General features: G+C 44.6%; 1 protein-coding gene across 3 annotated transcripts; it reads right to left on the minus strand.

The window, feature by feature from the left end:
* Nucleotides 1-1,885: 1,885 nt before the first annotated feature.
* FUS (FUS RNA binding protein) lies at nucleotides 1,886-12,263 on the minus strand. 3 transcript variants are annotated; one of them, XM_040463228.1, is made up of 15 exons: nucleotides 12,156-12,263; nucleotides 10,599-10,623; nucleotides 10,354-10,505; nucleotides 9,534-9,675; nucleotides 9,145-9,335; nucleotides 8,740-8,947; nucleotides 7,102-7,136; nucleotides 5,599-5,631; nucleotides 4,718-4,821; nucleotides 4,185-4,314; nucleotides 3,327-3,428; nucleotides 3,069-3,192; nucleotides 2,637-2,737; nucleotides 2,374-2,521; nucleotides 1,886-2,088 (listed from the first exon to the last, which is right to left on the minus strand). In XM_040463228.1, the coding sequence occupies exons 1-15, from the start codon at nucleotides 12,166-12,168 to the stop codon at nucleotides 2,049-2,051; spliced, it is 1,548 nt and encodes a 515-aa protein (XP_040319162.1). In that variant the 5' UTR covers nucleotides 12,169-12,263; the 3' UTR covers nucleotides 1,886-2,048. The 3 variants fall into 3 exon arrangements, with proteins under 3 accessions (XP_040319162.1, XP_040319163.1, XP_040319161.1); XM_040463229.1 differs by having other exon boundaries at nucleotides 9,169-9,335; nucleotides 9,534-9,678; XM_040463227.1 differs by having other exon boundaries at nucleotides 9,534-9,678.
* Nucleotides 12,264-15,258: the final 2,995 nt, after the last annotated feature.

Here is a 15,258-nt window from a genome sequence, read left to right on the forward strand (position 1 = left end):
AGAAACAAACTTTTTAGAAACATGAATCAGTCTTTTTTTTTCTTCCTTTGGAATAAGACTATTCAAATCAATCACTTAAGCAGATTCAAAAAACAGATCAAAGAAATAGTAAAGGCAGCCCAATCACACCAAAGAGAACTACCACAGCCTTGGCTCTAAATGAAGGCTTCTCACATGTACCAAGTTCCACAGTCAAGCCAAAGGATTGCCTGGGAGAACCTCAGCCAATCTCAACCTACTCTTGGTTACTGAGCACCCCCCACTCAGTAGGGAGAGTAAAGCAATTATTTATTACTTCCAAGGCCACCACTTCCCTGTCTTGGAAATTTGGTGAAGCAACCTTCTATAGAGAAGGCCTTGAGCATACTCGACAACTATCAACAAAGAGGAACACACTTCAAACTAAGAGTCCCTGGAACTCCACAAACTATGTTTCTGACAGCAATATACCTTTTTCTACTGGCTGTGATTTTCTGTCCTATATTAACTAAAATTCATACTCACCAACTCATTGGCAGGTACAGGCAAGTTTTCTAAACTCCCATTTGAGAGTTGAAAAAAATGGAGAGGCACCTGGGTGGCGCAAGTTAAGTGTACCACTTCAGCTCAGGTCACAATCTAGCGGTTGGCGAGTTCGAGCCCCGTGTCAGGTTCTGGGCTGACAGCTCAGAGCCTGGAGCCTGCTTCAGATTCTGTCTCTGTCTCTCTCTCTCTGCCCCTCCCCCCACTCACACTCGGTCTCTCTCAAATATAAACATTAAAAAGTTTTTCCAAAAAAACACAGAAAACAAAGGGTTTGACGGGTCAGGAAATGCATACGGTAAAGTTGAGAACTGTCTAAGGTTTCAACTCATTGCCCCTACTCCTTTCCTATCTCCAACACACCCCCTGGAAAAGGGAGGGCTTTCCACCACCAATTCCACCAGTCATTAAGGTTCAAGCCTAAAATCTCAAAATACCCAAGACCTCAGCCCTCTAAGTGCAGGCAGGATACAAAAGTGACACCCTGTCTCCTATCTACCCAAGCCCCACCTTCAGGAAAACTAGGGTGGGGGAGGCCCCACTCACCTTGAAAATATGAGCTACTTCTACCTTCCTTTCCCAGCTAACCTTCCCTCTTACCATCAACTTGTTCCCTTCCCTCTTCCCTCAAATTTAGCATCCTCCTAAGACCTAAGCAAACAAAAAAGCTTTAGTTTATCCCCTTAAGAACAATGATTTCAGAATGAAAATGCTAAGAAATGAAAATGAAGTTCCAAGAACTGGGCCTCAATCTTGGCTCTACCATGTTCTGATTCTGAGAGCCACATAACCCCATGCACGTCATCATCTGCCTATAGAGTGAGGCCACAGAAGCTCTGACATTAGCAGGTACACACTCCTTCCTACAAAAGACCCAATTTGGCTGGCTATGTGCTCTCCTTCATGGTTACTTTGAATACTGCCCCCAAAACCAATCTAATTTGTTTGAGCCCACCTTAGAAAGTGTCAACAGAGCCAAAAGTCCTTAAAAAGGGTAAAACGGATAGAATAGTAAACCAAGACCAACACATAAATAAATGTGGTATAAGGTGGTAAAAGAAAAACCCCCACATAGTGGGACATATTTTGGGGCCACAGTCATGACATCACAAGTTTCACTTATCCCATTTATACATCCAACTTTTGCCATGACAGAAAAGTTTGAATCTCTACTTTCAAGGATGCCACTTAACTTTTTCTCCCCTGGACTAAGTATCACACACTTTATTCCAGTTCCCGCTAAACAGGAACAGATTATTCCAGTTCCTGCTAAGCAGGATGATCTGAAAGAGAAAAACTCCCCACATTCTTGACCCAAGCAGGTATCAATCCTCCAGTAGAGTGAAGAGGAGGAAGGAAAAAATTTTAACTAAAATGATGGTTTTTAATGGGAACCAGAGGTATGGTTACAATTACATAGTCCGACACAAAAAACCCATGAGTGATCAGGAGTTGGAAGGTTACAAAATAATGAGGGTAACACTGGGTACAAGAAGAAAAGCTGTTGCAGAACCTCAGGAGCCACGCTAATACGGCCTCTCCCTGCGATCCTGTCTGTGCTCACCCCTGCAAGAAAGAGTATCCATTAGGTCTGAATAACCAACCTCTCCACCCATCCAACCCCCAAAATCATATCTGCCCCTGCTACCTACCACCAAGAGAGGTCTCTTCTCTACAAGTATAGAGTATAAATAAATGTGGGTCTATAGATTAGTTCTCCAAGATAATATAATCCTCCTGCTCTCCTTCCATACCCCCACTATGGTTATAATCTCAGCTTTCCAATCTAGCTCTCAAAATGAAACCTTCCTATCATATGACCTCCCTTCAATTACTTTTTAAGAGTCTTACCTGGAGTCCATCTTGCCAGGGCCAAAGCCACCTCTGTCCCCACCACCCCGGCCCCCTCGGAAGCCCCCACGGTCCCCGCCTCGGCCTCGGTAGCCGCCCCGATCATAGCCTCCTCTGCCACCACGACGATCGTCTCCATAGTTACCCCCTAGGACAAAAGAAATAGGATAGATCATACACCCCCAAATTCCCTCTAACCTCCCTACTTAAAATTAAGGGCCCTGTGATCCCAACTCCTTATTACCAGTTCTGCCCCTTCTTACCCATATGAGAGCCTCCTGGTCCTCCTCCTGGGCCATCTGGTTTAGGGGCCTTACACTGGTTGCATTCATTCCTCCAAGAGAAGTTCATGTTCTCACATATACTGAGAAAAAGACCAACAATTAGTCTGGAAAAGTGGGAGTAAACAAGACCCAAGAATTAGGAAAAGATTCTAGTGACTTTAGAGATACAGCGAGGAAACAGAGGCCTCAGAAAAGCAAAAAGTCTTCTCAGGAACAGAACCAGGAAGAGAAAGTACAGATTACTAAATCCAGTGCAGTATCTTTCCCACTATAACAACCTTAATCAGGTAAGCTCTCAACCAAATTCTGTCCCCATCACTGTACCCTTGACATTTGTCCAGAAAATATCCAACTCTGCCATAGTATCAAAGACACACATTTAACAGGACTGAAGAAAAAAGTTTCACTCACGGATTAGGACACTTCCAGTCACCAGCTCGCTGCTGTCCACCGCCACCACCACCTCCACTGGGGAATCCTCCCCGGCCACCGCCACCACTACCACCACCTCCATAGCCTCCACGGCCCATGGGTCCTAGTGTAGATAAAAGTAGGAGTCTGCTCCCCTTCCAAGTTTCATTAACCTAACCTTCTTTTCCTATGCAAGCCCTTACCATCCTCTCCACTCTACCCATCTCTTTATACCACCAGCAGGGAGTAGCTCCTCACCTCCTCGCCCTCGGCCTCCACGACCATTGCCACCACCCCGATTGAAGTCTGCTCGCCGAGTAGCAAATGATACCTTAATCGGATTCCCGGAGAATTCTTTACCTGAAGAAATAAAGGTTTAAAATGAGACTTTTTATTAAGACCTATGAATTAAAAGCAATTTTGGTACAATCAAAAGATTCTACACCTTCCTAAAAAACGTTTATCATCAGATGAGACAGAAGCCAAAGACTATAGTTTACCCTTGAACATGGGTCAGAACTGCACAGATCCACTTATACATGTATTTCTTCAATAAACACAGTACAGTATATTGAATGTATTTTCTCTTTACACTTGTCTTAGTTACATATAATGTATAAAATACGTGTTTATCAACTTATCAGTAAGGCTTCCAGTCAACAGTAGGCAACTGATAATTAAGTTTTGGGGAAGTAAAGTTATACATAGATTTCTAATTGCACAAGAGATCAGCAGTCCTAAATCCCCAGAATGTTGAAGAGTCAACTGTATATATACTAAAGCACCAGGTATTGAAGCACCAGCATTGAAGACATGGGGCACGTGGATGGCTCAGTCGGTTGAGCATCCAACTTCAGCTCAGGTCATGATCTCAAGGTTCATTATTAGTTCAAGCCCCACACTGGGCTCACTGCTTGCTATCAGCACAGAACCAGCTTCAGATCTTCTGTCCCCTTCTCTCTACCCGTCCCCCCACTCACCCTCTCAAAAATGAATAAACATTACAAGAAAAAAAAAAAACAGCATTGAAGATGTAAAAGGAAACATTAAAATGTAACTTATCTCCCAAGGCTAGCTGTCCTATCCCACACACTCCACCAGCCTCCTCATACATACCATCAAACCAGTCAATAGCTGCTTTAGCAGAAGGTGGGTCATCAAATGATACCGTTGCCTCTCCCTTCAGCTTGCCTGTTTCTCTGTCTGTGTACAGATTAATCATGGGCTGTCCTGTTTTCTTATTTGTCTGAAAAAAGCAACATGAGATAACATCTTACAAGACAGCATTACCCACCTTCCACCTTTCTTCAAGAATCTGAGGCTGATCATAACCATATTTCAGCTCCTCTCTTCCCAGTTACAATTTCCTATCTCATGTAACTTGAATTAAAGTCACTGACTACAATTATGTCTCACTTCAATACTGAAAGATTATAAACTGCAAATTCAAGAGTTTAGGACACTCCCCCTCTTTTTTCAATTGTGCCTTTCTGCGTGAAGATGTATTCTTTCAGAAAATGGCAACAGCTAATGTTTTTTCCTCAAAAAATTAAGCTGGCAACCATTAAGACTTTTATTTTTACTAACGTGTGAAATCCAAAAACTTCCAACACTGACAGAAAAGACAGCACTACTATGCTCCACGGTACCTTAATAATACCAATCTGCTTGAAGTAATCAGCCACAGACTCAATTGTAACATTTTCGCCCAAGCCTTGCACGAAGATGGTGTTGTTGTCTGAATTATCCTGTTCTGCTTGAACAAAAAAAGATGTGTGAATATGGAGAACACTAGCAAAGGTTAAAAAAAAAAAAAAAAGAAAAAAAAAAGGTGACAGTGACTCTTAACCCAACTTTAATACTTGTTATTAAACTCTCAAAGAAAAAAAAATTCTAAAGAAACCAATCTGATTTAAGGTCAGACAAAAGACAGAAGTCTACCTCCCTTCTAGTATTTGAGTGCCTATATGCTAGCCATTTCACAAATTTAGTTTTACAACTATCCTTTGAAACATGTTAATAGGCATTAAAGAAACCAGGGCTCAGGAGTTTACTGCCCAAGGTTACACAGTAAGTATACAGTGTTTGCCCATTTTCAAAGTAAAAAAGCTTTTTTACACTACAATCCAACACACAGCCAACAGAGACTAAATCCTTCCCTTTATGGGTCTTTTCATTTACTGATTTAGTCATGATCCACATATGTAAAAACCACTGCTTTAAATCAGCAGTACCAGAGTATGATCTACACACAGATACATCACCATCTCCTCAGACTTATTGGAAATGCAGATTATCAGGCTCCCCCCAGACCTACTAAATTGCTGGGGAATTAAACCACTCATGAAAGTATTTCTGATATATGCTCATTTATTTACAGATAACTGCTAACTACAGCTATGCCTAAATTCCCTTCATTTTCCTTCTTCTCTACCCCTAACCTTTTTCAGATTCCTTTAAGTATCAAAGAACAACCAATAAAAGTTCTGACACCACATTAGCCATTCTTTCATGCCAACTGTGGACTCACCAGAGTCATGACGTGATCCTTGGTCCCGAGGGCCTTAAGTGACATGAAAAAAAAAAAAAAACAAACAAGGAAAGAGAGGCTGTTAGTCAACAGGGAGAGACAGACAAGGAACAAAATTAACACCAATCCAAACTCTTGCAAAATTATCAGGTTAAGTGCTCACAGCCTCATCCAAACCCTGTCCTGGGTTACCTACCCAGAGAAAACCCTAGACAGGGCTGGGGAAGACACACATACATAAGATCTGTATGTAACTTGAGTCCCCACAGGGACAACTCCACACTTCAGAAAATTCTGCCTCCCCCAGCTCAGGCTGGGAAATGTCCTCAGCACAGACTGGGGGGGGCCAGGAATGAGACCCATTGCAGTTAACAAAACCAACTCATAGCTTGGCCCTGTTCTCTCACACCAGAGAGAAATGGGCTCACCACCAGCAATGTGATATGCATTCATCCAGTTTCTCCAAACTTTAACACCAAAGACACTTATCCCTTGTGGAACAATTTTTAATTTCATCTTTAGAAAACCATTCTTAAAACCATGTTGTTTCCCCAACCACATGAAGATAAAAAAAACATACATAACAGCTATTGTATTTTTAAAGCATGTCCCAGGGAACAGACCAGAAATCTTATTTCCATAATGCAGCCTCTATTTTTTTTCCAGAGACCATCTTTGACCAAAGTTTATCTGAATTCACCATATATAAATATTGTACCCACACTCAATGACACCTACATCATGAACCCAAGCCTTTGGCTTTAAATGTTGAGACAAATCAAGAAACCTTTTGTTAGTTAACCAAACCAGAAAAGTTCCAGCTTACTGGGAGACTTCTCAAATTTGCCATTTTTCCATGAATTCAGTTTGTGCTGTTAAGACCTGGTTATTTCCCATGAGCCACACATGCTCCCAACCTTTCTTGTAGTAGTCCACACCTTCCTTCCCAGAGCTAGTTTCTATTTGCTCATCTGAATTGAGTTTAAGTACATATATGTAGAAATGCATTGACACCATTCAGTATTTAATATATAAACATATACCAACTTCACCATCTTCAGGGCAGGGCAATATTTCACATCCCCCTTCCAGAATTAAAACATTTGGAGATTATTACACACACACACTAGCCTTGGACACACTGATCAAAAGGATCCTAAAGCCAAGTTGGCACCACGTGTTCCAGCACACACTCTCCAGTTTCACATAACGGTGGTCACTAAGTGCCAGGTGTGGCAACAGTCCTATCAGAGGCCTACTAAACACCTCTTATTAACCTGGGTCAAACCAATTTGGCACCAGATGACTGCTGAGTCTTACCCCGCCTGCCTCCAGGTTAGCACCCATCTGGCAGCAGGTGGCATTCTACCCCACCCCTTTCTGGAGGTGGTTCTGGACACTTCCAATACCTTTGACATTTAAAACACGCTAAGACATCTGCAAATGAACAATCAGACAAAGCATTGCTGGGATTTGGGAATTTTGGAAACTCTGTTCACTTACCACCAAATTTATTGAAGCCACCACGGTCACTTCCGCTGGAGAAGACAAGTTAGAAGAAAGGACATGAAGCTTCCAACGGCTACAAAAGGGCGGTTTTTGATTTTGTTTAACATTCCCCAAACGTGAGTTGGTGTTTTGGGAAAAAGATACAAGTGGCTACTAAAATCCATTCCCCTTCCTGACCACCCCTTGTCTGACCTTTGAGCATGTCACACACTCGTGTGCAATTTCTCAGACACAGTTTTTAAGGATTTTGCTTTAAAAGGTTATGTATCTATTTCCTCTGGAAAAAAAAAAAATGACCCATTTTCCTTGGTCGTTCTTCCGATGTAGCAGATGTTTTTTCCTCTTGTCGCGAGTGGTTGACAACCCAGTAGTTCGTTTAAAAACCCTACCCCCCAATTCACCCAGAAGACATTTCACACCAGGCTGGGGTAGCCCTGAACACATTTTTGTGGTTTTTGCTTTGAAAGCAGCAAGCAGACCCAACCCCATTCCATAAAAAGTCAAAACCAAAGGCAATTTCCCCTTAAAGCAAGACAAACTTCGCTAAGCCCTATCCTAACTACTGAGCTGTTTTTGATCTCCCCCCACCCCCGGGGTCACCCCTTCTACACTGCGAGAAGAGCGGAGTATTTTGCAATGTCACCTTTCATACCTGTGGCACATAAAATGCAGAGCAAGTTAACAGTCACATAACAGTTGTTTTTCTTTTCAAAGTTTTGCATTAAACACACGCACACAACAGAGTTTTCCTTATTTTTGTAAGGTTTTTGAGATTGCCCCCACCCACCTCTGAATACTTACCACACGCAAACTCTCATTTAAAAACCCTACTTTTCCAAAAAAGGAGTTAACACACTGACATTCCTCCCCTTTTCAAAGGGAGACAGAGGAAGGTCCTTCAAACATATTTACCAACAGATTTGACCAATGCTTTAACATCAAATCTAAGGTTTTATACTTCAACTACAGCGGGAAGGGGAAGAAAGAGAAGGTCCAGCTGGACAAGTAGCAGGAGGAGGGGGACAGTGGAGCAAATAGATGGGATACCACTGTCAAGCGTATTTTGTCCAAAAGGTCTGCACACTTCAGACAGCTCCATAAACCAAGTCACACACACAATCATTACTGCCAGTCAAATTACTGCCATCAAACGCATGGATTCAAATAACTACAAAATGCGGGAAGAGTAGCCAATTCCTGGAAGCTAAAGTCATCAGGTTAAGCATTAACAACTCCTTTAAAGGACACATGGGAATACATTTAACAAGTTTCCCTACTACCAGGAGTGGGATCATCGGTTTCCCTTGCAAAGAAGACTTTACTTCCACGTTTCTTGCCTAGGATATCAATGACTCCAATCCATATACACCCACATATTTTTTCCTTTTTCTTTGAAAATAAAACGTCAGTACTCCAATCTCTATTCAAAGGTGTGGGTGAGAGTTCAGCCTCCCAAATTCTCACCAAAAAATGGGGATGTACGAAGAAACCATCAATGTCCCCAACTCCAAGCCCTCACAAATCCCTAGAGTAAAACTAATCATGCACTAAGGAACTGGGCTTCAAGGGATATTCATGCAACCCTCCACAGTCCCCAAGAGATGTTACTCCCTGGCTCACAAGAACACCTACCCCATGCCGCCTCTGCCTCCACGGCCACCTCCACGACCTCTGGGTTCATAGCCACCACTGCTGCGGTTGTAACCACCGCCACCGCCCCGGCCGCGGCCCCCACGGTCCTGCTGGCCTCCCCCGTAGCCACCGCCACCACCACTCTGGTCCTGACCGCCATAACCACCGCTGCCTCCACTCATGGAGGACTGATCTTGGCCATAGTTACCTGTCAGAAGTGAAAGAATTTTTTAAAGAAAAAACTGAAGTGGGAAAAAACAGTGCCAACACTTAGACAACAGAAATAAAAAGACAGCTAAGGAACAAGAAAACAAAATGTTAAGAACCTTTTAGGATAAGGGGCCAAACAGCAGAACAGAAGTCTCTACAGAAAACAGGCATGAGACAAAACTGAAGACACCTCACCTCCACCACCCCCTCCACCACCACCTCCAGTGCTACTGTTGTACTGGTTCTGCTGTCCATAGCCTTGAGGGGGATTATAGGAGCTTTGCTGCTGTCCATAGCCTTGCTGCTGTCCACCATAGCCAGACTGCTGGCCATAGCCCCCACTTTGGGGCTGCCCATAGCTGCTGCTCTGAGAACTACCACCGTAACTAAGGAGAAAGAAAAAAACAGAATCATAATGCCAGTATGTCCAAAACTTCATTTTTGGCACATTCCATTCCCTGTACCCACCCCCGTTACAAAGACTCCTCCCCCCGACATTACTCCTAGTTGCTCCTAGAGAGAAATGAATTCTTATCAATTCACACCTAACCATATTCCAGGCCTCCCCCTCCCCAACACCTTACCTTCCCGAGGTGCTGCTAGGAGCTGGCTGCTGGCCATAGCCAGGATAAGAGGACTGTTGGCCATAAGATGACTGAGAACTCTGGCTACTGCCATAGCCACCAGCTGAGCCATATCCTTGGGGAGCTGACTGAGTGCCATAGCCTGCTAACAAGGAAAAGAAAGGAAGTCACAAATACTATGAGAAAAAAGACAGGTAATAGGTTGAAGAATCATTATGTACCACTTAATGCTACCCATACTTGAAAAGTCAGCCTCTTAGAAGCTGCTTGCAAATCTTTTAAATCAAAGATGCCCTTCCCCTTCTACCCTAAGGCTTATAACTCTAACTTCTACCAGCTTCAGAGTTCCAATCTCATCCCACCTACCCCAAAGCCAGTTTCCAGGACCACTACTAATCACAACCCACAACCCAAGAGATCCCTATTCATTAACAGTGTTTTTAATATTTTCTCCCTGTATGAAAAGCCTAAAACTTTCTCCCTTTAGGAAATCCTCACCCCCACATTTCACTGTCGTGCTGAGGGAAAACAGGGAAAAGTAGACCATGAACAGAAAAATAAGTCAAAAAAAGAAACCAGAATTACAAACTAGTATTTGTTTGAAAAGACTGGACTCTGAATAAAGACTCAGACTCCAAGAAAGAAAAACAGAAAAGAAAGAAGAAAAGATTCAGACTCCAAAATGTTTTAAGGGTTACAGACTGGTTAAGGGAAAAAAAACATATGACAATTCCAACATTTAGAGCACTGCTTAAGTTTAAGAAAAGCAACATTCAGAAAGAGCAGGAAGAGGCAGGGTAACCCACTCAAAGAGACTCACTGTTCTGGGTCTGTCCATAAGAAGAACCATAGCTGCTCTGGCCATAGCCTGAAGTGTCTGACTGGCCATAACCACTGTAACTCTGCTGTCCATAGGGCTGATTGCTCTGCTGGGAATAGCCCTGCCCAGGCTGGGTGGGGTACGCCCCATAGCTGGAGAAAAAGAAAAACACTGCAATCAGGAAAAGATACCTTAGCCTCCCCTGCCCCTGTACAAACTCCTGAAAGCCCTGAAATGACACTCACCTTTGGGTTGCTTGTTGGGTATAGTCTGCAAAAGAAAAATATAGTTACATTACCTCAGCCATCCCTACACGAGTGGAAAGGAATTAAACCTCTTAACTCAAGCCCTAGGGCCTCCAGATAATATCAACTATGTTTAGAAAAAGGCAGAAATTCCCTCATGAAACACTAGTTGAGCGGAAGGACAAGGTGGCAGGTCATAATCAAGTTTACTTACAATAAAGAAAAGAAAGGGGGGGGAAAAAGCAAATTTTTACAGACACCACTAAGTCTTGACTACTGGAATAAACTAGAATCTTGGTGGAAAACTACAATTTTCTGCAAATTCAACTGATGCCAGGAACTGCACAAACCTACACACGTTTTATTTTCATACCCACTCTAAGAGGAAGGGATCACCAGTAGTCAAACTAAAGTCACAGATCTACCTAAGTGGGACAGGTTTTAACGCAAGCGGGAGACAGCAATGATCAGGATGAGCCTCCCCACTCTCTCGACCAAGGCCAAGCTTCACCCTTTGCCCAATTTTGGAGAATGGCAAAGTTGGCTCTTAGAGGAAAACCAGGTAACCAAGAGAACGCTTTGACCCCAAATGACAGAGATCATCAGAGTTCTCCCTGGGAGCCCAATCTGGGTACCCAAGTCCCCAGTCCCGTGGCTCCGATTCGGTTTTTCATCTACCTTGCTTTCCTCGGGGCTGTGAGGAGACTCGAAAACCAAAGACAGCGAAAGCGCTTTTAAACCGCCACACCGAACGCGCAGATCAACTCATCTCCTCAGTACAGGAAACGAGGCCGCTTCCCCCGCAGGAAAAGGGTAAAGGACCGGGAGAGGGTGTGGCCTCAAGCAGTCATTCCTTTGGTTCCCACCACAGAAGGCGGAAATTTAGGCGGGAAAACCCTCGGCCAGGTCCCAAGTCCGTTAGACGACCCCCACCCCCAAGGCCTTCCCCCAAACCGTTAAGCGGGCGCACTGCCCCGATCCCCAGCCTCCGCCCCCGGCCGCGTGGCAACCGAGGCGGGAACCAGGCAGTCCCGCCCCTTCCCAAGGGACCCCGGGGGCGAGGCCCACACCGGACGCGCGCCGCGGAGTCTCCAGCGGAGGGTATCGCGACAAAAAGCAGGGCTAACACGAGGCGGGAGGGGGTTCGCGCCGCGAAAAAGGGGGGAGGGGCCAGCAGAGCGCGTGCGCGCACCGAATGCCCGGATGCAGCACTGCGACAAAGCGGGGTCGAGCTCGGGGCTGGGAATGAGAGGAAAAAAAGCTTCGAGGACCGAGCATTTCCACCCGTGTCTCACGTTTCAAATCACCAAAAAATGTCCCTCTCAAATCTCACCTCAAGTAAAGGGACTACGAAGGGAAAATCCCCTGCCCCGCGCAAGGCGCCAGAGGAGAGAAACAAAATGGCGACATCGGCCTCCCCCTTCCACCCCTCTCGCTGCTTCCCGCCACAGTGGTGTGAGAAGACCCTACATGCGATCGCCGCCCGGGTCCCACCGAAAAACAAAAGCCCAACTGGAGGGCGCCGGCGCGCCACCGCCGCCTCCCGCCCTTACATACCGTTTGAGGCCATGTCCGCGCACGCGCGCACAGGCCGACAAGCAACAAGGTTCCAACACCACAGAGCACCGACGCCTCGAGGACTGAGCAGCCCCGCCTCCTGCGTCGAGACTTATGTAGTCCTCCCCGCCTACGTACCGCGGAGGAATGTACCAAATTCTGGAAAGAAAGGGGGGAGCGTGGCCGGATTCCTACCAGTCTTCAGGGAGCATAAAGAGCCCGAACAGACAGAGGAGAGGCATATTAACTAAGAAACTTGCAAATAACGTATATAATCCTATTTTTTCTGGCAAAGCACTTCGACTCGCCCTGTGAAACTAGCCCACTATCCACCTTCACCCCTATAAAGGTATAATGATACGGTCTGATTACCCTCTAGGGGCGGGGCAAGGGGCCTAGGGCGTCTGCGGACGCAACTGTAGTCAAAGCCGGGAGTCGTGGGGCGGGAACCGAAATTCTTCTGGCTGGCCCATTTCACTGGGCCCCACTTTCACTCAGGATGGCAAGCGCTTGCGCTCTATTGCCCATCCACTGCCCCAAGAGCTTGGTAACTCCGGCGCTAACCTTCTCTGGCTCAAACATTCCTCCCCCGAAACACACACCGAACCTCTCCCTTCCTGTATCTCGATTTCATCGCCTTTCGGGGTCGCATTTCCTTAGTCTTTGCCAGGATTTGTGGATTGTGACGGCTGGCCTGAAAGAAGCAATAGAGTTGTCCTAATCTGGTCCAGCACTGGTACCCCACCAAACCCTCAGGGTTTTATCCTTGACTAGCGGTAGGACCAGAAAGCCCAGGCCCTCTGGACCTCAGAGAGCGTTGCGATTAGTTTCCGGTCTCCCAGCCTTCTACTGATACGGAGCTTTTTATTTTCTTGAAGCCCTAGCAAGGAACCAATGTGAATATCCAGTAATAACTGATATTTAGATAGAGCTTAAGTGGTTTCAAAATGTACAATCAGGGGCGCCTGGCTGGCTCAGTTGGTGGAGCCTGCGACTCTTGATCTTAGGGTTGTGAGTTCCAGCCCCATATTGGTGTACAGATTATTTAAAAATAAAATCTTTAAAAAAAAAAAAAGTAATCAACTGCTTTTCCATCACAATTTTATGAAGAAGGTAAAGGTGTCTCCATTTTATAGACAAGAAAGGAGACTAAGACCAAGTGCAATACAGATTATAGAGTGGCTAAAGGTTTAACCTGATTGGAGTAGAGGTCTTCGTAGCCACAAAACACTGCTTTAGTTGGTTAAATGAACACTTTGCAGTGCTCTGAAGCCTGTTCACTCCCTGTGAGTACAAGGACAAAAAGTGAAATTCAAATTAACTTGCAACTTGAATTTTAAGCAGCCTTGCCTAAAGAAGTAAATTTTAAAGTATTAAATAAAACAAGACAGGGGAGCCTGGGTGGCTCAGTCTGTTAAGCATTCAACTCTTGATTTCAGCTCAGGTTGTGATCTCATGGTTGGTGGGATCCAGCCGGTGTGGGGCTCTGAGCTGTCGGGGAGGAGCCTACTTGGGATTCTCTCTCTCCTTCTGCACTCCCCCCCAGCCCCCACATGCTCTATAAGTAAATAAATAGATAGAGGGGCACCTAGGTGGCTCAGTTAGTTAAGCAACTCTTGATTTTGGCTCAGGTCATGAGCTCACAGTTTGTGAGTTTGAGCCGGAGTGCTTGGGATTCTCTCTCCCTCTCTCCCTCTCTCTCTGACCCTTCCCTTCTCTCTTTCTAGCATGCACACATGCATGCTCTTTCTCTCTCTTTCTCAAAATATGTAAATTAACTGTTAAAAAATGGGGGGGGGGGAGAAAAAAAGTAAAACACTTTTAAAATATGGGTAGAGGCCAGGAATGCTGCTAAATATCCCTACAATATGCAGAGTAGTTCTGCCACAGCAAGGCCCAAGATGCCAATAGTGCTGAGATCGAGAAACCTTGCCATATAATAAAGATGACCAGATTCCCTATGGATAGGTACTTAGATGACTTATAATATTTTGATATATAGACCATCCTGTAATGACAGTGGTATAAATTGGGAGTTCTTTGTTGCAGATGACATAATCCACTTTAGTTTAAGCAGAAAAAAAAAATGTGATAGGCAGTTACCACATTTCTGATAGAGTCAAAATCAAGCCTGGATGCTTCCTAGCCAATAACACATAGCAATCCAAAGGTCCAATGACACCACAGAGACCTTTTCTGGTAGAAATAAATTCCAGTGCTGTCACCTCATGCCATTGACGTAAATTATACTAGGGATGTTACAACCTCCATAAGAGCTACTTGTGACAGACCAAAAGCTTGAGATACTATGCTGGCCAGAATATCTGAACTTCCCACAAATGGTTGCTGTCTCCAATCTTGTGTGATGCATCTGCTTGACAAAATTGGACAGGAGATGATTAAGAGACACACATGGAACTTGAGAGGGTCATGGCTGGACATACACATCCGGGAGCTGAAGGCATAATGTGGATAAGATTGTCTAGACCTAGTTTTTAACCTGGAGTCCCCACTAGGGGGTTTGAAAATAGCATCCAGGGAATAACAAATTTGGACAGAAAAATATTACTTCTTTTTTTTTATTAACCTCCAATTGGCATTTAGCATTTTTCTCGATATGGTGTCTATAGACAACAAATCATAGTAGCTCAACCAATTGAGCCATCCAGGTGCCCCCACAAAGATGTTTTTAAGAAATATGTTGGGGCGCCTGGGTGGCTCAGTTGGTTGAGCATCCAACTTCAGCTCGAGATATGATCTCACGATTCATGGGTTCGAGCCCTACATCAGGCCTTATGCTGACAGTGCAAAGCCTCCTTTGGATTCTGTCTCCTCTCTCTCTGCCCCTTCCCTGTTCATGCTCTATAAATAAACAAACAAACAAACAAACATACAAACATTAAAATTTTTTTTTAAAAAAGGAAGAAATATGTTGATTGGAGTTCTGTGATTCAGGGACTGGATCTTCTTCATCTTCCTCTCTCAAGTCTGCCACATGCTCAGTACATATTATGCAGTGCTTTAACCATGTTTGCTGAAGCATAAAAGTTAAGAGCAGGAACTATGACCAGGTGACCTGGCTTTCTGGCTTTTCTACCTTCTG

This window comes from Herpailurus yagouaroundi, unplaced genomic scaffold (genome assembly GCF_014898765.1).
Source record: "Herpailurus yagouaroundi ecotype Mexico unplaced genomic scaffold, PumYag 379, whole genome shotgun sequence".
Classification (NCBI taxonomy): Eukaryota; Metazoa; Chordata; class Mammalia; order Carnivora; family Felidae; genus Herpailurus; species Herpailurus yagouaroundi.

Coding starts and splice junctions, on each gene's coding strand:
- FUS (XM_040463227.1), bottom strand. Junction 10,506..10,598: donor ACCCAACAAGCAACCCAAAG/GTGAGTGTCATT, acceptor CTTTTTCTCCAG/CTATGGGGCGTACCCCACCC. Junction 7,137..8,739: donor GGAGGCAGAGGCGGCATGGG/GTAGGTGTTCTT, acceptor TGTCTTCTCCAG/CGGAAGTGACCGTGGTGGCT.